At 45.6% G+C, this 24,009-nt stretch overlaps 1 protein-coding gene across 1 annotated transcript in view; it reads right to left on the bottom strand.

Moving 5' to 3' along the window:
* Nucleotides 1-630: 630 nt before the first annotated feature.
* Nucleotides 631-24,009, bottom strand: part of LOC144830573 (uncharacterized) — a 32,967-nt gene continuing 9,588 nt past the window's right edge. The window contains exon 2 of the mRNA XM_078688925.1: nucleotides 631-5,569. Coding sequence (XP_078545051.1) covers nucleotides 3,117-4,877 — 1,761 coding nt within the window. The 5' untranslated portion in view covers nucleotides 4,878-5,569 and the 3' untranslated portion in view covers nucleotides 631-3,116. The remainder of the gene's footprint in view (nucleotides 5,570-24,009) is intronic.

The raw sequence follows: 24,009 nt of genomic DNA, 5'->3' as shown, positions 1-24,009 counted from the left end.
TTATGCGGTCGGAAACTAATCCCTTCTTGTGAATTCGAGAAAGTTTCTAGTGACCTCTGAGCTAGCTGACATTCATAATTAAGTCTAACATATTCAATAGAGACCTAGTCGACCTCAGTCCCACGTCTACACTATTGTTTATGTTATTCCAATGCGCTGAGCCTATTGGGAATATAGGAACTACACTACAATTCTATTCAATTGGCAATGTTTAAATATGTCTAGACTTATTTAAGCTTTGCAGTTAAGTTCTGTTTTAAACATGCAATCAAATGCATGATTTCCCAAAGTACTGTTCTAGTCAGGCAGGCCTTACTAGAGCTTAATAGCCTGCTGCAAAGGGCCTGCGGCTCGGGGCTAAAACACAGGTTCAGGGCCTTTACCAACCGGTATATCCTGAGGCAGAAAGGCTATACGGCTATTAGGCTTTGGTTTTGGTCGTGTACTGCCTCTGTTAGCTTCCTGAAGTTTTCTAATTATGCCCGTGCTCTTGGGAATCACTCACCGCCTGGAGTGTAATCAAAAATCTAGTAGGTAGCAGTCCTATGGTTCATACGACTGTCTCTCAAGGCACTGGATTGTTGCTGTAATATCCAGCTAGTATTTCAATGAATGAACTTCCACTCGATATTCACTGTAAAATGCTCATTTATTTCAAATCACATATAATTTGGTGTTATCGTAACACAACATTCCTGCTATGCATCATGAATATTCCCATCATTCCAATGCATTTCGGCGATCGGTCGCCTTCATCAGGGAAATGTTCTAAAAAAATAAACATAATATGTTGTACTCCTTAATATCAAGAAGTGCCCATGTTTCAATTACATTAAATGCTTACTGGTGATAAACTCTGTGGTTTGACTAGTGTGCTGATCGCTCATATATTACGCGCCGTGTCTTCAGCTGTCCATGTCTGAGTCTCAGTTCTCTATTGCTCTGCAGCGCTCTGGAAACGGTCTTCGTGCGGGAGATCAACATGTGTGCTCAGCGCGCGCTTTTCGACTATGTGTTTCTGTCTTTCGTGTTCGTTTTCAGCCCCGTTGTGCATGGTTACTGGTGGCATGTATTTTATTGAATACGAGGTCTGTAGTGTATGTTTCCTCAACTCGGTAGCGATTTTGTTTATTTTGGAATGGTATACTGCGATTACTATAAACGTTAGCCCATCTTCAATGCCTCTTTACTGTCTTACTGCATTAATTAATAGCGCTGCTGTTCATGCCTACGTTTATATTGCAAAGCTTCCCCCATACGTTCTAACTGACCGCAATGTTCTTATCCTGCTGCTCGCGTGTTCGCTCACCTTCGTTCTGTGTGTTTCTGCTCCCAAACGCCCCTCGCTGTTTCTTCCTGTTGGCGTCTAAGCGATGTCAGTTAACCGCGGCTCTTACGCTGCGTGACATTAGGCGCATGTTCATTGCTGCTTTAACGAAAACTATTGGATTTACCATTTAAATTCCCTCAAGCCGCACGGCCTTAATGACAGGGTTGAATTTACTTGTTACTTGTAATGCATGGACGCAACGAACAAAGTTCTGTTATTTATTATGAAAACCTGAATCTTTATATTGAAATGAGGCAATCATATCTATTTATATCATGGTGTCAGGCCAGCCCTACATGTATCAACATTGCACACTAAAAGAACAATAAACACGCCATTTCCACACAGCGCGAAGCGTATTAATAAAGTTTTCTCAAAGCAAGAAAACCTGATTTTCGTTAAAACAGCAATGCGCATGCGCGCAATGTCACGCAGTGTAAGAGCCGCGGTTAACTGATATCGCTTAGACGCCAACTCTTCCAGCAAAATACTGGCATAGTATTTAGATTCAATGTCGAGGAGAGCTATCATTCGGAAGTCATTTTTCTTTCCACTTTTATAGATTGGGTGGATAATAGCGCCTTTCCAGGACTCTGGGATGTTGTGGTTTAGCCTACAGTATGAAAACAGGGGGGCCAAGAGGTCCGACCACAAACCTACGTATGATTTAAACAGGGCCTGAGGAAGACTGTTAGCCCCAGGAGCTCCTTCTGACCTTGCTTCCCTGGTTGTACGGGCAATGTTGTTTCTTAACACTTCTGGTGTTGTCAAGGTCTCCGTCAAGGGGTCTTTGCTTTGCTCCATTCCGTCAAATGTTTTTGCTTCCAGGACATGATTAGCTAAGTTGTTAGGCTCGGTCTTATCAATGCGTTGGGCTTCAAAAGGTAATAACTCTAAATTAGTTGATAGGGGGCTAGAATGACCGTCCCTGTTTGAGTGGTCGCAGAATTTTTAGGTACAAACTGAGTCCATTCTTCTGAGGTTATATTTGCGCTACCATGCCCACTTTTACCTAAAGGACCCCTGTTAACTAGAGACCAGAATAACTTTGTGTTGGAGTTCTTGTTTGCTTGAACCAGCTTCAGCCAGAACTGATCCGATGTGATTTGTTTGTCCTTGTATATAGATGATTTGAAGGTTTTTCGTGCTCGCTTGTAGTTGTAAATTAGCTTGTGTTTCCTGGGGTTTTCCTAGCCAGGCGTAGAGCCAAGTTTCTTTGAGATTTTAACTTTTTTGTTGCTAATGAAATGCGAGGTTGTGTAATGTGCTGACGAGTACGGCTCGTAGATGGAAATTCGGACATTGATCATCAATTGTTCCAGATCAGAGCTTCAGAGGTAAATGTCATGCACTGCAAGGGTTAACCCAGAGAGACGCCGCTCACATTCTCCTGCTTTCACTTCTAGTTTTCTACACAGCTATCTGGCCGCTGTCACATAACTATCAATGATGCATAAAATGACCAAAACCACAGCCAGCTCTGAAGAATCTTCATTTTGTGCTTGTTAAATAGTTTTGAGTGTGTTGGGTTTATATGTTTTATTACTAATCTCTAAAATTAGCTGAACATACCCTTTTTAATCCAAGCATTGTTCATGGTGTTGATTTTACAGGTAGCATGGTCAGGTGTGCTTGGATTTCTTTTTTTATAACTCTCTCACAGAATAAAAACCAACAATGTTTCTTTACTTTTAGTCCACTTTGTGCTAGTCTCCCAATGGGTTTCCTGATATTTCATGTTTTTCCTAACTGTAGGGAAATAAACAATAGCAGAGAATAGACACTTTCATTGATGGTGGAGTGCTCGCTGATTTATTTTTAGGTTTGAAGATTGACAAAAGCTTTTTGCACGTTCACTGTCATGATACGGTTTTTCTCCTGTGTGTCTTTGCTGATGAATCCTTAATGTTGAAGATTGACTAAAACTACTTCCACATTCACTGCACTTGAATGGTTTTTCCCCAGTGTGTGTTCTCTGGTGCCGTTTTAGGTCTGATAAACATATAAAGCTCTTCCCACATTCATTGCACTTGAATGGTTTTTCCCCAGTGTGTGTTCTCTGATGCTGTTTTAGGCTTGATAATCGACTAAAGCTCCTCACACATTCACTGCACTTGAATGGTTTTTCCCCAGTGTGTGTTTTCTGATGCCGTTTTAGGTCTGATAAACCTATAAAGCTCTTCCCACATTCATTGCACTTGAATGGTTTTTCCCCAGTGTGTGTTCGCTGATGCAGTTTTAGGTTTGATAATAGACTAAAGCTCTTCACACATTCATTGCACTTGAATGGTTTTTCCCCAGTGTGTGTTTTCTGATGCTGTTTTAGGTTTGATAATAGACTAAAGCTTTTCACACATTCACTGCACTGGAATGGTTTTTCTCCAGTGTGTGTTCGCTGATGCATCCTTAATGTTGAAGATTGACTAAAACTACTTCCACATTCACTGCAAAGGTATGGTTTTTCTCCAGTGTGTGTTTTGTGATGCACTTTTAGGGTTGATAATAGACAAAAGCTCTTCAGGCATTCACTGCACTTGAATGTTTTTTCTCCAGTGTGTGTTCTCTGGTGCTGTTTTAGGCTTGATAAACATATAAAGCTCTTCCCACATTCATTGCAATTGAATGGTTTTTCCCCAGTGTGTGTTCTCTGATGCTGTTTTAGCTGCGATAATAGACTAAAACTCTTCACACATTCATTGCACTTGAATGGTTTTTCCCCAGTGTGTGTTTTCTGATGCTGTTTTAGGTTTGATAATAGACTAAAGCTTTTCACACATTCACTGCACTGGAATGGTTTTTCTCCAGTGTGTGTTCGCTGATGAATCCTTAATGTTGAAGATTGACTAAAACTACTTCCACATTCACTGCAATGGTATGGTTTTTCCGCAGTGTGTGCTCGCTGATGTGTATGTAGGACTGATAAGCTACAAAATCTCTTCACACAATCACTGCACTGGAATGGTTTTTCTCCAGTGTGTGTTCGCCGATGAATCCTTAATGTTGAAGATTCACTAAAACTACTTCCACATTCACTGCACTTGAATGATTTTTCCCCTTTGTGAGTTTCCTCGTGCCGTTTTAGGTTTGATAATTGACTAAGCCTCTTCCCACATTCATTGCACTTGAATGGTTTTTCCCCAGTGTGTGCTCGCTGATGCCGTTTTAGGTTTGATAATTGACAAAAGCTTTTCCCACATTCATTGCACTTGAATGGTTTTTCCCCAGTGTGTGTTTTGTGATGCTCTTTCAGGGTTGATAATTGACAAAAGCTCTTCCCACATTCATTGCACTTGAATGGTTTCCCCCCAGTGTGTGTTTTCTGATGGCGTTTTAGGGTTGATAATTGACAAAAGCTATTCCCACATTCATTGCACTTGAATGGCTTTTCCCCTGTGTGTGTTCGCTGATGACTCATGAGTTTAGATGATTCGGAAAAACTACTTCCACATTCACTGCAAGTGTATGCTTTTTCTTTCTTGGTTAGTGTCTCTGAGTCTGGTATGTATTTTTCTACATCTCTTGACTGTGCTTTCTGAAGGGCCAACATGACTGGTAAAGCACTTGTGTTTTTCTCACACTCCCTGTATGTGTGTGGTATTTTGCTCGTTTGCTTTCCGATTAAACACTAAAATGAAAAGGTCACCAAATACTCACCACACTCATAACGTGTATAAGGCTGCTTTATGGGTGATTGTGTCTTTAGACTGGATAATGGTTCGGCAAGCTTGCGGGTAAAGATCCATCTTCCTTCTGGTCAGTGCACACTGGGACAGTACTCTTTGTTTTATATAGCAGAACCCTCATTTCTTTTCACTTTCAGTTAACTGTGCTTTTCGCTGGTTGTTGTGGAATGGCCTGAAAGAGTTTACAATACACCCCCAGCATTGAATGGTGGCCTGATATCACTTTAGGAAGCAGAGTACTGCTGTAACCACCTCATGATCGGAGCTGGTATTGGACATGGTTACATTAGAAGTGGTTGATCAGTTTTGCCTTCCTTTTCTAGAGGTCATTTTTTCATCTTCAGGCACGGAGGTGCACAACTGAGACTGGTAGAACCACCGAATTGCCCTTGACGGTACTTCCCAAGATCTGTCCGTTTATGTTCAGGTTCGACTGCCTTTGTCGGCACTTACGTTTTCCTGAATACTGGAACTCCATGTTTCGGACTTTGCTTTTGCAGAGTTACAGTACTATCTTCATTATTCTTAAACATTTTGTGCAATCAAGGATTGTTTGCTGTAGGATGTAAAGAGATTTAAATTACTTAAATGGAAAATACCTGAATGTGCATATACAATTTTTAATTGATTGTAAAAGCATCTCATTTATTACTATTGTTGAAACTTATGAAGACATATTTAAGACTCATTCAACCATACAGAGATATTTGCATAAAAGTTCTTTTAACCCTTTGCAGGTCTTGGACAGTTCCCGGCCGTCCGACGTCACGATGGTCGTGTGCGGAGGACGGCTGGGGGCTGTCCTGACCACGCTCAGTCATAAACCACCCGCACCGCGGCGAAATTTGTGCTGCAGTCAACAGGTTAAACATGCCACATCTTATTTATTTCAGCAAAGGTGTTCATAGAGTAACTTTGTAAAAAAAGGGCGCTCACACAGCACACATATAATAGTTACAGCTTTAGGTAGATGCATATGGTCACGGTTTTGTTAAAACAAGAACGGCTCTTGGAGTAAGAGATGGATCAGGAAGACTCAAGACAGCAAGGTGGACATCAGGATGTTGTACCACACATCAAATCTTATTGTTCATGGAGGTGACTGGTTTCATTCACTACTAACTCAATTTTTCGGGAGGATTCCCCTCGCTGTTATCTCAAGGCCTGATTACAGGAGCCTTTTGTGCGCTGATTGGGTTTGGGGCGCTTGTGGCGTAAAGGGGCTCTATCTGGGCCTTGCAGATCAGTTGACTGGGGGTGAGTGCTTGTATTGTCAACGCTCCGTCCATCATTTCCTTTGGTTATTCCTTGTAGGCCCTGCATCATGTATCGACCCTTTCCCCATATAAGGTCCCTGCCCAATCTAAAATGGTGGTGCCTCTAAGACTCTAGGAATCTAGCTATTGATATAGTCCTTCTTTCAAGAAGGACATGCAAAGTCCTATCATGTTCTATAGCTTCTAAGTATTTCCACGGTGGCGGCCATCTTAGAATGATGTTGTTTACTAATTCTACTTAGAATTCCAGACTGGCTCGGTCTATCGAATTTTTAAGTGCGTCCTAGGCCACTGTTCATCCTATACCCACTATCCCTCTAATCTGGATTCTAGCTTCCTAATTGCAAAATCTAGTTTAACCTAATGTATTTCAACTTCCCTTTGTTATATTCACAGCTGGGCCCTCTCTTCAGGATTTGCCGATTTCCACATAGTAATCGCATGCATATAACGCTGGGAATCCAAAAACAGAAAGAGTATCTTCTTCTCTCTTCTGTCATCATGCTGCTGTTTAATGGGCTGTCTTTGTAGAACGTTGTCATGGAACTTTCCTCCAGCCACCCCATGATTTGCTCCATCCCTTCCTTCCTTCATCTGACCATCCCCCCTTCTCTTCCACTCCCCTCAGCTTCCCCCCACATGAGCTTGTAGTACTCCGGTCCCTCCCATCTTTCCACTCTGGAAATTTGGAGCCCTTAGCCATGGATTCCCTTTCTCAAAGATCACTAGACTCCAAACTACACTATCATATATCCTCATAGACTATCTGAAAGCGCATTCAAGAACTGAAAACACAGGCTTCTCAAATGTCTCCCAGAAACCCTTATTTCCACCCCCTATGTCTGCACAAATAAAGGAGCTACCATAAGTGACCTTATCTTCTACACTAAAAGACCAGAACAATGAAGGAAAGCCCTTTGCTCTCTGCTCCGGATCACTGAATCCACGAAAACTCCCCAAGGTCTCAGACTCTCGGTAACTCCCTCTATTGTTTGCCGAGCAGAGGCAACCATCTCCCTTTATAACAATGGGATTATCCTCATCCAAGCATCTGAACGCAGCCTAGAATTACTTGATGACATTTTCCTCACTCATCAAACTCTATGTGATGAATATGTTTCCTCCCTGACCCAAGCTCACCCTAGCCCTTTAGTCATCCCACGGGTACCTCGTACTGTATCCTCCGCTCTCCCCACTACTTGCATTGCTCCACCCCCTTCCCTTCTTCCCTATCCACCTTCAGCATTCATTTACCATTACCCTTGCAGCTTGTTTCAACCAACATTTTTCATCATAATAGCCTGAACCCTCATCACACCCCCTAGAGCAGCAACCACTCAAATACCCTGACTCGATACTAACACCGTCACCTCATTAGTTATTAAACAGTAGATGGTTGAGGTAGTAAACATACATTCGGTAATCCCCATTCAGTACAAAAGAGGTAGATAGCAGTGTATGGATAGCATAAGTGACTAGTAGTCAACAACAAATGATCCACGAGGGAATCAGAATGTTTCACAAAACACATTTATTAAACAGTAGGTGGTTGAAGAAGTAAACACACATTTGGTATTCGCCTTCAATATAAAATATGTAGGCAATATTATAATATATGGATTACATAGGTGACTAGAGGTCAACATAGAATTAAAGTCTTAGGATGTGAATTTGTTCATTAGAAGCATTTATACTTCTTTTTTGAAGGAGGTAAAGGAAGAGATTCCACGTATCACTGGAGGTAGGGAGTTTCAAACCTTCGGTGAAATCCCTGAGAATGCTCTGCAACCAGTTCTTTTTTTATGGAAGGATTGTGGTTTCAGTAGTGAACTCGCACTTCGCAGTTGTCTGAATCCTCCCGAGCGCTCAAACTTTAGAGCGAAGTAACTGGAGGTATTATTATGCAGGGCAATATGGGTCATGCAAGCTATCTTTAGGTGCATTCTTGCCTCGTAGGGCAGCCAGTTCAGAACTTTCAAGGACGTAAAGATGTAGTTATTTCTTTTAGTTCCTGATAACAGTTTGGCCGCAACGTTAAGCGATGCCAACCCTACTACACTATACTCCAACAAATCCTCTCTATGGCACTCTACTCCCCCACTCCGCTCTACGACACTGTGATCCTTCACTCCACACAATAACACTGTACTCCAACAAATCTTCTCTACGGCACTCTACTCTCCCACTCCAATCCCACTCCACTCTACGACACTGTGATCCTTCAGTCCACACTATGACACTGTACTCCAACAAATCCTCTATGGCACTCTACTCCCCCACTCCACTCTACGACACTGTGATCCTACACTCCAATCTACGACACTATACTCCAACAAATCCTCTCTACAGCACTCTACTCCCCACTCCACTCTACGACACTGTGATACTTCACTCCACTCTACAACACTGTACTCCAACAAATCCTCTCTTCAGCACTCTACACCCCACTCTACTCTACGACACTGTGATCCTTCGCTCCACTCTACAACACTGTACTCCAACAAATCCTCTCTACAGCACTCTACGACACTGTGATACTTCACTCCACTCTACAACACTGTACTCCAACAAATCCTCTCATCAGCACTCTACACCCCACTCTACTCTACGACACTGTGATCCTTCGCTCCACTCTACAACACTGTACTCCAACAAATCCTCTCTACAGCACTCTACTCCCCCACTCTACTCTGCAACGCTATAATCCTTCACTCTACACTATGACACTGTGCTCCATAATTATAAGGGACGTAAACCCCTTGTGTTCAAGGCTTTACGTAATTTGATAACAGGTCATGGCTTAGTAGATACTTGGAGTAACATGAATCCCAAATTACCAGGCTATACTTATTACTCGTTTCCACATAGGAAAATGGCACGTTTAGATGATTTTTTTGCTCCCTTATCGATATTAACGGACGCTCAGGTTGAATTATTTCCTAAAGTTACATCTGACCATGCACCAATCATCTTAAGTATACCTGACTTGAAGATTGCCTATGCGGGGAGAACTTTTACTTTTGATAGAAAACTTTGTCTAGATGAAGAGTTTCAGACAGTTATGTCAAAATGGATAAAGGAATTTATTAAAGTGAATTTGTGCTCGGCCAGTATAGACATAGTATGGGATACATTTAAAGCTTGCTTCAGAGGGGAGGTGATGAGTTTTGGTTATTATCGTCAGAAAAAGTTAAGGGCGGAAATGCAAGATCTGCATACTGCTTTAAAAAATTTGGAGGAGAATCTAATAAAAGAATTACAAAAAACTGATAGTCAAAGGGATATAAGAGAAGCGGAGGATAAGGTAGCTAGAAGTCGGGCTAAGATTTCAGGGATCTGGAGTAAGGAAAATGCAAGAAAGTATTTGGTACGTAAGAGACAATTGCATGAATATGGCGAGGCAATTAGTAGATCCCTCGCTATATGGTTAAAGATGCAATCAACATCAAGATCTATTTCTAAACTGCAGGATCAATATGGTAATGTTCAACAAGATCCAGATAAAATTCTAGATATTTTTCAGCAATTCTATACGGAATTATACACGCAACAAATAGTTGACAGAGTAGATTCAAGATTTGATTTGGGGGATTTTATACAACTAAGTGATAATGATAAGGAGTGGTTGGAAAGACCTTTTTCTCTGGAAGAGTTAGAATTGGCGGTAGAAAGTCTGGCGAATGGTAAGGCTGCAGGACCATATTACATTTCTGGTGAAGTCTACAAATTATTTTTTGAGCAACTAAAATATATTATGCTGGATACTTTTAGAATGGCACAAAATGGTAAAGCACCATTGTCATGGAATGATGCTACCATTGTGGTTTTCAGTAAAAGCCGATTTCTTTACTCAACTGTGACAGCAAATTGTACTCAAAAGTTATAGCTAACCGCATCTCTAAAGTTATCACCCCGCTAGTCTCCTTAAACCAACATGGATTTATTCCTAATAGAGGTACAGTGACACATATAAATAAAGTTATAACTCTTTTTGATATCGCTCAGGCAGAAAACCGTGCATTGGCTTTAATATTACTCGACGCTGAGAAAGCGTTTGATCGCGTAGAATGGCACTATTTGTGGGAGGTAATGCGAAGATCAGGTTTTGGAGATACATTTCTGACTGCAGTTCAAGTGTTATACTCTGCCCCTAATGCTAGAATTGCAGCAATGGGCAGGAAATCATCATTGATAAAAATCACAAGAGTGACTCGGCAAGGATGCCCGTGTTCGCCATTATTGTTTGCCTTATTTATTAATCCTTTATTAAAGAGACTATCCAACACCCCATCAATTACACCATTTATAGCGCAAAACATATCACACACAGTATTTGCTCATGCAGACGATGTTGCGGTGGCTACGGTTAATCCAGACGAGGCGCTAATAGAGATTGAGCGGTTGGCCCTTGAATTTGGTTTATTATCAGGATACAAATTAAACTCTGCAAAGACACAAGTTTTATGTACCGGTAATATTCAAACTAGCGACCCTAGAGTTGTATCTGAAGTAACGTACCTTGGTATCATAATCAAGACTTCTATGAAAGATATTGTTGAAACCAATTGGGTCAGCACACTTCAACATATCAAGCATTCGCTAGAAAGATGGGGACGCTTGCAATTAACAATTATTGGCAGGGGGAACATCATTAAAATGAGTATTTTATCAAAAGTTCTATATCTCTTTAGAGCTATACCTCTAGAGATTCCACCACATTACATTCAACAGTTGCAAACTGTATGTGCAAGATTTCTTTGGGCTCCGGGAAAATCCCGTCGGGCAATGAGACTCGAGAGAGGTGGTCGGGCTAACCCCGATTTCTTGCTATATTTCTATGTATGCTTTTTACAAAGATTGCGACTGTTACTAACCGGGGAATTGGTAGAGGATATGGCAGAGGCACCATCCATATTTTATTTATTGCTAGGGACTCACGCTAGACGCAGCTTATTTAAAGAACTTGAAGGCAATTATTATAGGAGAACACGATATAAGGTTCTGGAATCCGCCTATGCAGTTTGGAGGAAGGTCTCCAGAATGATAAATTTAGGGAAACTGACACATTACACACTGTTCGATGCAGAGAAAATACTACCCTCTATCTTTTGGGACCAGGTTGCTAAAGAATGGATGCAAAGCGGGGTAACGCAAATTGGGGATGTTTGAATCAGATGGGTCGATTGCAACTTATGAGAGCTTGACATCAAAATATCAATTAACTAAATCATCCTTCTTTAAATATCTGCAAGTAAGGGATTTTGTAAATCGAAGGCATATTCTACCTGATACTGTTCCTATAGTAGAGGCTATTCGTACACGGAAAAAAATTGGACTTCTGTATAATATATTAATGGATCATAGACCTGATGACTTACAGAAGTTCAACGTGTACTGGCAGCATCAGCTGGGGGAACCTGGTCTAAGTATAGAAGATGCAATAGTGATGTCCAGGGAAGCGTTCTTATCGGCTAACTTGAAGGCTCAGTTTTTTAAGACTGTGTTTAGATTATATTACACTCCAGAGCGGATGAAGAAGTGGGGCTCACAATATGATGGGAAATGGTTCCGTTGTAAAAATGATAATGCTGATAGTATTCATATATTTTTCAGCTGTACTAAACTGCACCCATTGTTGACTCATATTGAAAATGTTCTCACTATGATTACAAAGACTACTGTGAAGATTTCTCCAGCACTTTTGCTACTCGGAATAGGGGATAACGTGAAGAAGGGAACTGTTTTATACAAATATAGGTATTTGTTATTTGTGGCTATGACTGCCGCACGTCTTTGTATCGCCTCTGATTGGTTACACGAGGAACCTCCAGCATTTGAATTTTGGAGAGCTAAATTATATAATCTTTACGAGTTGGAGTGGAGTCTGTATGCTTTAAAGGGGGCAAAGAAACAGAGACTTGGTATGTTAATTTGGGATGCAATTCATGAACATTTAGCGCTGCAAAATGTTGATTGGTTAATCGGCTGTATAAATGTTCTCATATTGAATTTTATGATTTGTTACATATATGTTTTGTATGTGCTGATGACTTGTCCCCTCATGAGAACAATAAAAAATTTAAAAATGAAAGACACTGTGCTCCAACAAATCCTCACTTTGGCACTCTACTCCCACACTCCACTCTAGGACACTGTGATCCTTCACTCCACACTATGACACTGTACTCCAATAAATCCTCTCTACGGCACTCTACTCCCTCACTCCACACTATGGCACTGTGATCCTTCATTACACACTATGACACTGTAATCCAATAAATTCTATCTACGGCACTTAACGCCCCCACTCCACTCTGCGACACTGTGATCTTTCATTACACACTATGGCACTGTACTCCACTAAATCCTCCCTAAGGCGCTCTACTCCCCCACTGCACTCTAAGACACTGTGATCCTTTGCTCCACACTACGACACTATACTCCAATAAATCCACTCTATGACACTGTACTCCAACAAATACTCTCTATGGCACTCTACTCCCCCTACAACACTGTGATCCTTCACTCCACTCTATGGCACTGTACTCCAACAAATCCTCTCTATGGCACTCTACTCCCACACTCCACTCTACGACACTGTGATCCTTCACTCCACACTATGACACTGTGCTCCAATAAATCCTCTCTACGGAACTATACGCTCCCACTCCACTCTATGGCCATGTCTGAACTGGGGTGGCAGAGTTGGCTAAAGAACGGTGATGGATTAAACCCAGATCTGTTGATTGGGTGTGAGTGTTTGATTGGTTCAGATGCTCTGTCCATCACCACCCCCTTTTGTACCGCTTTTTTTACCATAAGTTGGCAGGGTATGCTCAGACGTGAGTCCCTCGCTCACTTTGCCACTGGATTCAAACAAGCCGAGCTGAAGACGGCTGAAATGCCAGAAACAGGTCCTCAGAAGCTTGTTTCCGGTCCAGGGAAGGCATGGCTTGGCAGTTCAGGCTGGACTGTTCCCATGAGGCACAGGGTCAGACTGATTTGCATATGGCCATGTCTGAACTGGGGTGGCAGAGTGGGCTAACGAACGGTGATGGATTAAACCCAGATCTGTTGACTGGGTGTGAGTGTTTGATTGGTTCAGATGCTCCGTCCATCACCACCCCCTTTTGTACCGCCCACTCCACTCTAAGACACAGTGATTCTTCACTACACACTATGACACTACACTCCAAGAAATCCTCTCTACGGCACTCTACTCCCCCACTCCACTTGACGACCCGGTGATCCTTCACTTCACACTATGATGCAGTACTCCAACAAATTCTCTCTACGGCACTCTACTCCCTCACTCCACTCTATGACACTGTGATCCTTCACTTCACTCTACGACACTGTACTCCAACAAATACTCTCTACAGCACTCTACTCCCCCACTCCACTCTACGACACTGTACTCCAACAAATCCTCTCTAGCGCACTCTACTCCCCCACTCCACTTTACGACACTTTGAATCCTTCACTCCAGTCTATGGCACTGTACTCCAACAAATCCTCTCGTCGGCACGCTACTCCCCCACTGCACAACACTGTGATCCTTCACTCCACACTATGACACTGTACTCCAACTAATCCACTCTACGACACTCTACTGCCCGACTCCACTCTACGACACTGTGATCCTTCTCTCCACACTAGGACACTGTACTCCAACAAATTCTCTCGTCTGCACTCTACTCCCCCACTCTACTCTATGACACTGTGATCCTTCCCTCCACACTATGACACTGTACTCCAACAAATTCTCTCTATGCCACTCTATTCCCCCACTCCACTCTACGGCACTGAGATCCTTCACTTTAGTCTACGACACTGTACTCCAACAAATCCTCTCTACCGCACTCTACTCCCCCACTCCACTCTATGACGCAATGATCCTTCACTCCACACTATGACACTGTACTCCACCAAATCCTCCCTAAAGCGCTCTACTCCCCCACTGTACTCTAAGACACTGTGATCCTTCACTCCACTCTACGACACTGTACTCCAACAAATACTCTATAGCTCTGTACTCCCCCACTCCACTCTACCACACTGTGATCCTTCGCTCCACTCTACAACACTGTACTCCAACAAATCCGCTCTGCGGCACTCTACTCCCCCACTCCACTCTACAACACTATAATCCTTCACTCTACACTATGACACTGTACTCCAACAAACCCCCTCTATGGCACTCTACTCCCCCACTCCAATCTATGATACTGTGATCCTTCACTCCACACTATGACATTGTACTCCAATAAATCCTCTCTATGGAACTATATGCCCCCACTCCACAAAGACACAGTGATCCTTCACTACACACTATGACACTATACTCCAACAAATCCTCTCTACGGCACTCTACTCCCTCACTCCACTCTCCGACACTGTGATCCTTCTCTTCACTCTACGACACTGTACTCCAATATATCCTCTCTACGGCACTCTACTCCCCCACACCACTCTACGACACTGTGTTCCTTCACTCCACTCTATGACACCATACTCCAACATATCCTCTATACAGCACTCTACTTGCCAATTCCACTCTGCGACACTGTGATCCTTCGCTCCACTATACGATACTGTGATCCTTCACTCCAGACTATGACACGGTACTCCAACAAATCCTCTCTACGGCACTCTACTGCCCGACTCAACACTACGACACTGTGATCCTTCACTCCACTCTAGGACACTGTACTCCAACAATTCTTCTCTACAGCACTCTACTCCCCTACTCCACTCTACAACACTGTGTTCCTTCACTCCACTCTACGACACTGTACTCCAACAATCCTTCTCTATGACACTCTACTCCCCCACTCCACTCTACGACACTGTGTTCCTTCACTCCACTCTACGACACTGTACTCCAACAAATCCACTCTACGACACTGTACTCCAACAAATACTCTCTATGGCACTCTACTCCCCCACTCCACTCTACGACACTGTGATCCTTCACTCCACTCTAAGATACTGTACTCCAACAAATCCTCACGTCTGCACTCTACTCCCCCACTCCACACTACAACACTGTGATCCTTAGCTCCACACTATGACACTTTTCTCCAACAAATCCTCTCGATGGCACTCTACTACCCCACTCTACGGCACTGTGATCCTTCACTCCACTCTACAACACTGTACTCCAACAAATCCTCTCTACGGTACTCTACTGCCCCACTCCCCGACACTGTGATCCTCCGGTCCACTCTACGACACTATACTCCAACAAATCGTCTCTACGGCACACTTGTCTCCCACTCCACGCTATGACACTGTGATCCTACCCTTCACACTATGACACTGTACTCAACAAATCCTCTCTACGGCACTCTACTACCTCACTCCACTCTATGACGCTATGATCTTCACTCCCCACTATGACACTGTACTCCAATAAATCCTCTCTACAGCACTCCACTCCACCAATCCACTCTAAGACACGGTTATATTTCACTCCACAATACGACACTGTGATCCTTCGCTCCACTCTAGGACACTGTACTCCAACAAATCCTCTCTACGGCACTCTACTCCCCCACTCCACTCTATGACGCTATGATCTTCACTCCCCACTATGACACTGTACTCCAACAAATCCTCTCTACGGCACTCTACTCCCCCACTCCACTCTACGACACTGATAATTCAATCCACACTATATAACTGTACTCCAATAAATCCTCTCTACAGCACTCCACTCCCCCAATCCACTCTAAGACACGGTTATATTTCACTCCACACTACGACACTGTGATCCTTCGCTCCACTCTAGGACACTGTACTCCAACAAATTCTCTCTAAGGCACTCTAGTGCCCGACTCCACTCTACGACACTGTGTTCCTTCCCGCCACACTATGACACTGATCTCTAACAATTCATCTCTACGGCACTGTACTTCTTCACTCCACTTTATGACATTGTACTCCTAGACTTCACTCTAAGACACTGTCCTCCAACAAATCCTCTCTACGGCACTCTACTCCCCCACTCCACTCTACGACACTGTGATAATTCAATCCACACTATATAACTGTACTCCAATAAATCCTCTCTACGGCACTCTGCGCCCCTCTCCACTCTACGACACTGTGATCCTTCACTACACACTATGACACTGCACTCCAGCATATCCTCTCTTCGGCCCCCTACTCCCCCATTCCAATATGGGAACTATGATCCTTAACTTCATATACAACCCTCTACTCCAACAAATCCTCTCTACGCCGCTCCTCTCCCCCACTCCACTCTACAACACTGTGATCCTTCACTCCACTCTATGGCACTGTACTCCAACAAATCCTCTCTACAGCACACTAATCTGCCACTCCACTCTACGACACTGTGATCCTTCGCTCCAGTCTACGACACTGTACTCCAACAAATCCTCTCTACGGTACTCTATTCCCCACTCCACTCTACGACACTGTGATCCTGCACTAAACTCTACGACACTGTACTCCAACAAATCTTCTCTACGGCACTCGACTCCCCCACTCCACTCTAAGACACTCTAATATTTCACTCCACACAATGACACTGCACTCCAACAAACCCTCTCTACGGCGCTCTACTCACCCACTCCACTCTACGACACTGTGATCCTTCCATCCACACTATGACACTGTACTCCAACAAATCCTCTCTACGGCACTCTACTTCCCCACTCCACTCTATGACACTGTACTCCAACAAATCCTCTCTACTCCACTCTACGACACTTTGTTACTTCATTCCAGTCTACGGTAATGTACTCCAACAAATCCTATAGTCGGCACTCTACTTCCCCACTCCACTCTACGACGCTATGATCCTTCACTGCACACTATGACACTGTGCTCCAACAAATCCTCTCTATGGCACTCTACTTCCCCACTCTACTCTACAACACTGTGATCCTTTACTCCACACTATGACACTGTACTCCAATAAATCCTCTTGACGGCACTCTATGCCCCCACTCCACGACACTGCGATCCTTCTCTCCACTATATGACACTGTACTCCAACAAATCTTCTCTACGGCACTCCACTCCCCCACTCCACTCTAAGACACTCTTATATTTCACTCCACACAATGACACTGCACTCCAACAAACCCTCTCTACGGCACTCTACTATCCCACTCCACTCTACGACACTGTGATCCTTCCATCCACACTACGACATTGTACTCCAACAAATCCTCTCTACGGCACTCTACTCCCCATTCCACTCTACGACACTGTGCTCCAACAAATCCTCTCTATGGCACTCTACTCCCCCACTCCACTCTACAACACAGTGATCCTTTACTCCACACGATGACACTGTACTCCAATAAATCCTCTCGACGGCACTCTACGCCCCCACTCCACTCTACAACACTGTGATCCTTCACTACGACACTGTACTCCAACAAATCCTCTATACGGCACTCTACTCCCCCACTCCACTCCATGACACTGTACTCCAACAAATCCTCTCTACGGCACTCTACTCTTCCACTCCACTCTACGACACTGTGATCCTTCTCTCCGCTATATGACACTGTACTCCAACAAATCCTCTCTATGGCACTTTACTGCCCGACTCCACCCTATGACACTGTGATCAACCCCTTCACACTACGACACTGTATTCCAACATATCCTCACTAGGACACTTTACTCCCCCATTCCGCTCTGTGACACTGTGATCCTTCACTCCACTCTATGACACTGTACTCCAACAAATCCTCTATACAGCACTCTACTCCCCCACTACACTCTACGACAAAGTGATCATTCATTCTACTATGCCCCCACTCCACGACACTGTGATCCTTCTCTCCACTATATGACACTGTACTCCAACAAATCTTCTCTACGGCACTCCACTCCCCCACTATGGCACTCTACTGCCCGACTCCACCCTATGACACTGTGATCAACCTCTTTACACTACGACACTGTATTCCAACTAATGCTCTCTAAGGCACTCTATTCCCCACCCCACTCTACGACACTATGATCCTTCACTCCACTCTAAGACACTGTACTCCAACAAATCCTCTTTACAGCACCTTACTCCCCTACTCCACTCTACAACACTGTGATTCTTCACTAAACTCTAGGACACTGTACTCCAACAAATCCTCTCTACGATACTCCACTCCCCAACTCCACTCCAAGACACTGTTATATTTTACTCCACACAATGATAATGCACTCCAACAAACCCTCTTTACGGCACTCTACTCTCCCACTCCACTCTACGACACTGTGATCCTTCCCTCCACACTGTACTCCACCAAATCCTCCCTTCAGCACCCTACTCCCCAACTACACTCCAAGACACTGTGATCCATCACTCCACACTACGACACTGTACTTCAACAATTACTCTCTACGGCTCTCTACTCCCTCACTCCACTCTACGACACTGTGATCCTTCACTAAACTCCAGGACACTGTACTCCAACAAATCCTCTCTACGGCACTCCACTCCCCCACTCCACTCTAAGACACTGTTATATTTCACTCCACACAATGACACTCCACTCCAACAAACCCTCTCTACGGCACTCTACTACCCCACTCCACGACACTGTGATCCTTCACTGTGGACCGCGCCCAGCGCCAGAACCCCTGGCCCCCGCAAAAGCCACAATGCCAAACTCTGATATGACGCCAGCACCCTCAACACACTCCTCGCACTCAACGCTGGCCGAGACTGCAGCTGCTTCCAGGCCACTATGAAAGGCACCCACGGACCTTTCTCCTGCCGCACCAGCAGCTTCACCTGCAACAGAGCCACCATACCACCAAGGACCGGACCCAACCACCTCTGCTGCATACTGCTAAACACCCGCTCTGCACGCAAACACGCCGTCGAGCTCTGGGACCTGCTCGACTCCTCCACCCCAGACGTTGCCTTCTTGACCGAGACCTGGTGGAATGACTCCTCGGCGCCTGACATCGCCATAGCCACCCCGGACGGCTACAAAATCACCCGCAGGGATCGCACTAACTGAATCGGAGGAGGAATAGCCATCGTTCACTCGTCCACCCTCAAGGTCACCACTCACGCAGACAACACCCTCAACACCGCAGAACACCTGTACTTCCGGAACCACACCGACCCCAACACCACCCTCAGAGGAGCACTCATCTACAGACCCACCGGGCTCAGTTCAGAGACTCCATCGCCGACCTCGCCAGCACACAAACCCTCGCCTCCACGGACTACATCCTCCTCGGGGACCTGAACTTCCACCTCGAGAACAACAACGATGCCAACTCCGCCACCCTGATCGCGAACCTCGGCCTCAGACAACTCGTCACCGCTCCCACCCACGCCGCCGGCCACACTCTGGACCCAGTCTTCTTCAGGCACCCATGTCGCCTTTGACCACACCACCGAACTCCACTGGACCGACCACCGCTGCATCCATTTCACCTTCAAGAAACCCACCACGCACCACCGCACCCAACAGCAGCCTCGCCGCTGCTGGAGCAAAGTCACCGAAGACCAGCTGATTACCACACTCGCCCAAAACCCACCCACCGACCCCACCAACCCACACGCCGCAGCCCGCAACCTCAGACAGTGGATCGACGACTGCACCATCACCATCGCTCCGCTCAAGAGACCCTGCAACAGCCACACCAGCAAGAGAGCCACCTGGTTCACCGACGAACTCCAGACCTCCAAACGCGCATTCCGGAAACTGGAGAAGATATGGCTCCACAAACGCACACCGGACAACCACGCAGCCCACAAGGACGCCACCCGCAGACATCACCACCTCATCAGATTAGCCAAGAGATCCTCCTACAAAGACCGCCTGGAGAACAACGCACATGACAGCAAAGAGCTCTTCAGCATCGTAAAGGAACTCTCCAACCTCAGCGCCAACACCAACGACATCCCGCCCTCACAAGAACTGTGCGACTCACTAGCCATCTTCTTCCACCGCAAGATCGATGACATCCACAACAGCTTCAACACCACGACCGCCCCGACTACGCCAGACTCCACCTCTTCTGTGAACACCACCAGCGCCAACCGCCTGACCTCCTGGTCCAACGCCAACGACGACAAGACATGCAAGGTCATGAACTCCATCCACTCAGGATCTCTGTGAGACCCGTGCCCACACCACATAGTCAACAAAGCAGATGCAGCCATCGCACCCCAACTACGGAAGGTCATCAATATCTCCTTCAAAACAGAGACATTCCCGGAAAGCTGGAAGCACGCGGAAATAAACGCCCTCCTCAAGTAGCCCAAGGCGGACCCCAAAGACCTCAAGAACTTCCGACCCATCTCCCTGCTCCCGTTTCCAGCGAAGGTCGTCGAGAAAATCGTCAACATGCAATTGGCCCGCCACCTCGAAGACAACAACATCTTGGACCCGTCCCAGTCCGGATTCAGATAAAACCACAGGACCGAGACAGCCCTCATCGCCGCCACAGACGACATCAGGCGCCAACTAGACAACGGCGAAACATCAGACCTCATCCTCCTGGACCAGTCAGCCGCCTTCGACACGGTCTGCCATCACACTCTAAAGACACGCCTCCTAGAAGCCAGAATCCAAGAGAAAGCCCTTGACTGGACCACGTCCTTCCTCTCTGGCAGAACCCAGAGCGACCGCCTCCCACCCTTCCGATCCGAAGCCACCGACATCATCTGCGGCATCCCCCAGGGCTCATCCCTCAGCCCGACGCTGTTCAAAATCTACATGGCCCCCCTCGCACATGTGGCCCGCCATCACGACCTCAACATCATCTCCTACGCCGACGACACCCCGCTCATCCTCTCCCTCACCAAGCATCCACACGCCGTCAAAACCAAACTCCACGAGGAAATGAAGGCCGTCGCCGACTGGATGAGGAGCAGCCGTCTGAAGCTGAACTCGGACAAGACGGAGGTCCTCATCCTCGGACCCACCCCTCAGCTTGGGACAACTCCTGGTGGCCAACCACACTGAGAACAGCACCGACACCCACCGACCATGCACGCAACCTAGGATTCATCCTCGAATCCACCCTCTCCATGTCTAAGCAGGTCAACGCCGTCTCCTACTCCTGCTACAACACCCGCCGCATGCTCCTCACCCACGCACACAAAGCACTCCACAACGCCCGACCAGCCTACCTGAACAGCAGACTCAGCTTCTACACCCCCACCCGCCAGCTCCGCTACGCCAGCCTCGCCCTCGCCGCTGTCCCCCGCATCCAAGGAATGACCTCCGGCGGCAGATCCTTCTCCTACCTCGCCAAGACCTGGAACACCCTCCCTACCCACCTACGGCAGACCCAAGACCTACTCACCTTCAGAAGACTCCTCAAGACCAGGCTCTTTCAGCAGTAGCGGCAGCCCCCCTCAGCGCCTTGAGACCCTCACGGGTAAGTAGCGCGCATTACAAGTACTCTGATTGATTGTTTAGAACAAGACTGACAGTGGAACCTTCATTACAAATGCACCTAACCAAAATGACCCTCCATGTAAATATAACCTTCAATAAAAAATTACAGAAATAAAAAAATAAAAAAACTGTAAGAATCCCTTTAAATTACAAATATGGACTTGTGTGCACACCGATGAGCACACACCCTCACAGTGCCAGTTCCATGCAGAACTCAACGTAATACAATACAAAAGCACAGGGGCACCACATTAGCAGATTACAACACTGGATCAAATCCTTGATATAATGATAACAGGAAATAGCGTCCAATGTTTTTGATCTTTTTTTTATTTATTTTATAATTCCGATATGTAAGAAAGAACAGTCAACGCGTTTCGTCCTTGGTGGGACTTCTTCAGGGCAAGGTAAAAAATGACTGTTCAGGACCGGTTAATTTTCCGCTTCGAGTTGGCCATTACAGGAGAGGTAATACTCTTATACGAAGCAGGCTGGTGCTGCAGTAAATTGACGTTTTAGGACTAAGAGGTATACTACGGATTAGTAAGTGCGTGGTACCACCTTATGAATTCTCAAGCATTGGGACTGTCTGGGACTGCCTATAACCTCTTTTGGGTGCCTAGCCCGCATTCCTCACTGTATCCTGATCATGTGCTGACTCTTCTATAAATCTTCGATGAATACACGATACTGAGGGATCACGCGTATATGAGCAAATACATCTTTATGACTTAAGGACGTCAAGGTGCAGATTAGCATCTAGTACTACGTCATCCACTCCCATACGAGCTGCCGATTCAACCAGAAATTCATTTTTTACCTTGCCCTGAAGAAGTCCAATGAGGGACGAAACGCGTCGGCTGTTCTTTCTTACATATCGGAATTATAAAATAAATTAAAAAAAAGATCAAAAACATTGGACGCTATTTCCTGTTATCATTATATCAAGGATTTGATCCAGTGCTGTAGTCTGCTAATGTGGTGCACCTGTGCTTTTGTATTGTATTACTCTGATTGATTGATTGATTGATTGATTCCCTCCACACCATGACACTGTACTCCAACAAATCCTCTCTACGGCACTCTCCTCCCCCACTCCACTCTACGACACTTTGTTCCTTCATTTCAGTCTACGGCACTGTACTACAACAAATCCTCTCGTCGGCACTCTACTCCCCCACTCCACTCTACAACACTGTGATCCTTTACTCCACACTATGATACTGTACTCCAATAAATCCTCTCGACAGCACTCTATGCCCCCACTCCACTCTGACACTGTGATCCTTCACTACCCACTATGACACTGTACTTCACCATATCCTCTCTATGGCACTCTACTCCCCCACTACACTCTAAGTTAGACCTGGCACCTTGGCGTGAGTCTCCCTTCCACTTTTTGCTGATGTGCCTCAGATGTTTTGCTGGTATTCGCTGCTCAGGGTACTGAGCCACGGCCAATCCGTGCCGCAGTGCAAGTACTCCCAATGTAAAGTGTATCCGTAATTGACTTCCATGATTGGCTTATTTGGGTTACAGTCAGTCCCCATTAACGTGCACTACGCATGCTGCTAGAGGGCTTGCAGCGCTGGTTGCGCCACCCACAAAAGCGGCCTCGTAAAATGTGTCTAGGGTCTGCCATTGCAGAACCTGCGTACAGTTTGGTACTGTCACGCTGACGGCGAAGTGCACACACTTGCCCGTCCCTTAACCTTCCCTTAACTTCATATCAGTCACCCCTATGGTAGGCCCACGGGCAGGGTACACTGTACGTATAAGGTAGGACACGCCTGGATGTGTGTGCCATGTCCTAATAGTGAATTACCGTCCTTTTCGTTCTTCACTATTGAAGGGCTACCTGTTCTCATAGGCCAGAATGAGCTGCCAGAACTATTACACGCTATAGTCCCGACAGGCTAAGGGAACACGGTGGCACGTCAAGTTTAGTATGCCTAAACTCAGAATAATAATACTTCCGTTAGCAAGGTTTGTTTTAATATCCTGGGTTTGAAAATGCTACTTTTAGAAAGTTAGCCTATGCTCGCCTAACTATTTCAGCCCGCCTCTGCCAGGATGTGTATCTGCTGTCTGGGTTGTGTGAGTGACAGGGCTGGGGGATTCCAGGGGACAGTCTGAGCTACCAGGTGGTGAATAGAGTGCTTACACCAGGATGGGTGGGCGGAGCAGTCCATGACTGAATAGGGTTGTGCTCCACCACCACAATGCTGGCTGCACCTCCTGCGGAGCGTCTGATGTCCCTGCCCTGCAACCTGAAAGAAGACGGCAGCCTCCTGTCAACAGGGTAC

Source organism: Lissotriton helveticus, chromosome 1_1, assembly GCF_964261635.1.
Source record: "Lissotriton helveticus chromosome 1_1, aLisHel1.1, whole genome shotgun sequence".
NCBI classification, from domain to species: Eukaryota; Metazoa; Chordata; class Amphibia; order Caudata; family Salamandridae; genus Lissotriton; species Lissotriton helveticus.
The sequence above is the reverse complement of the archived record's forward strand: the minus strand, read 5'-3'. Positions and strand labels throughout refer to the sequence as shown.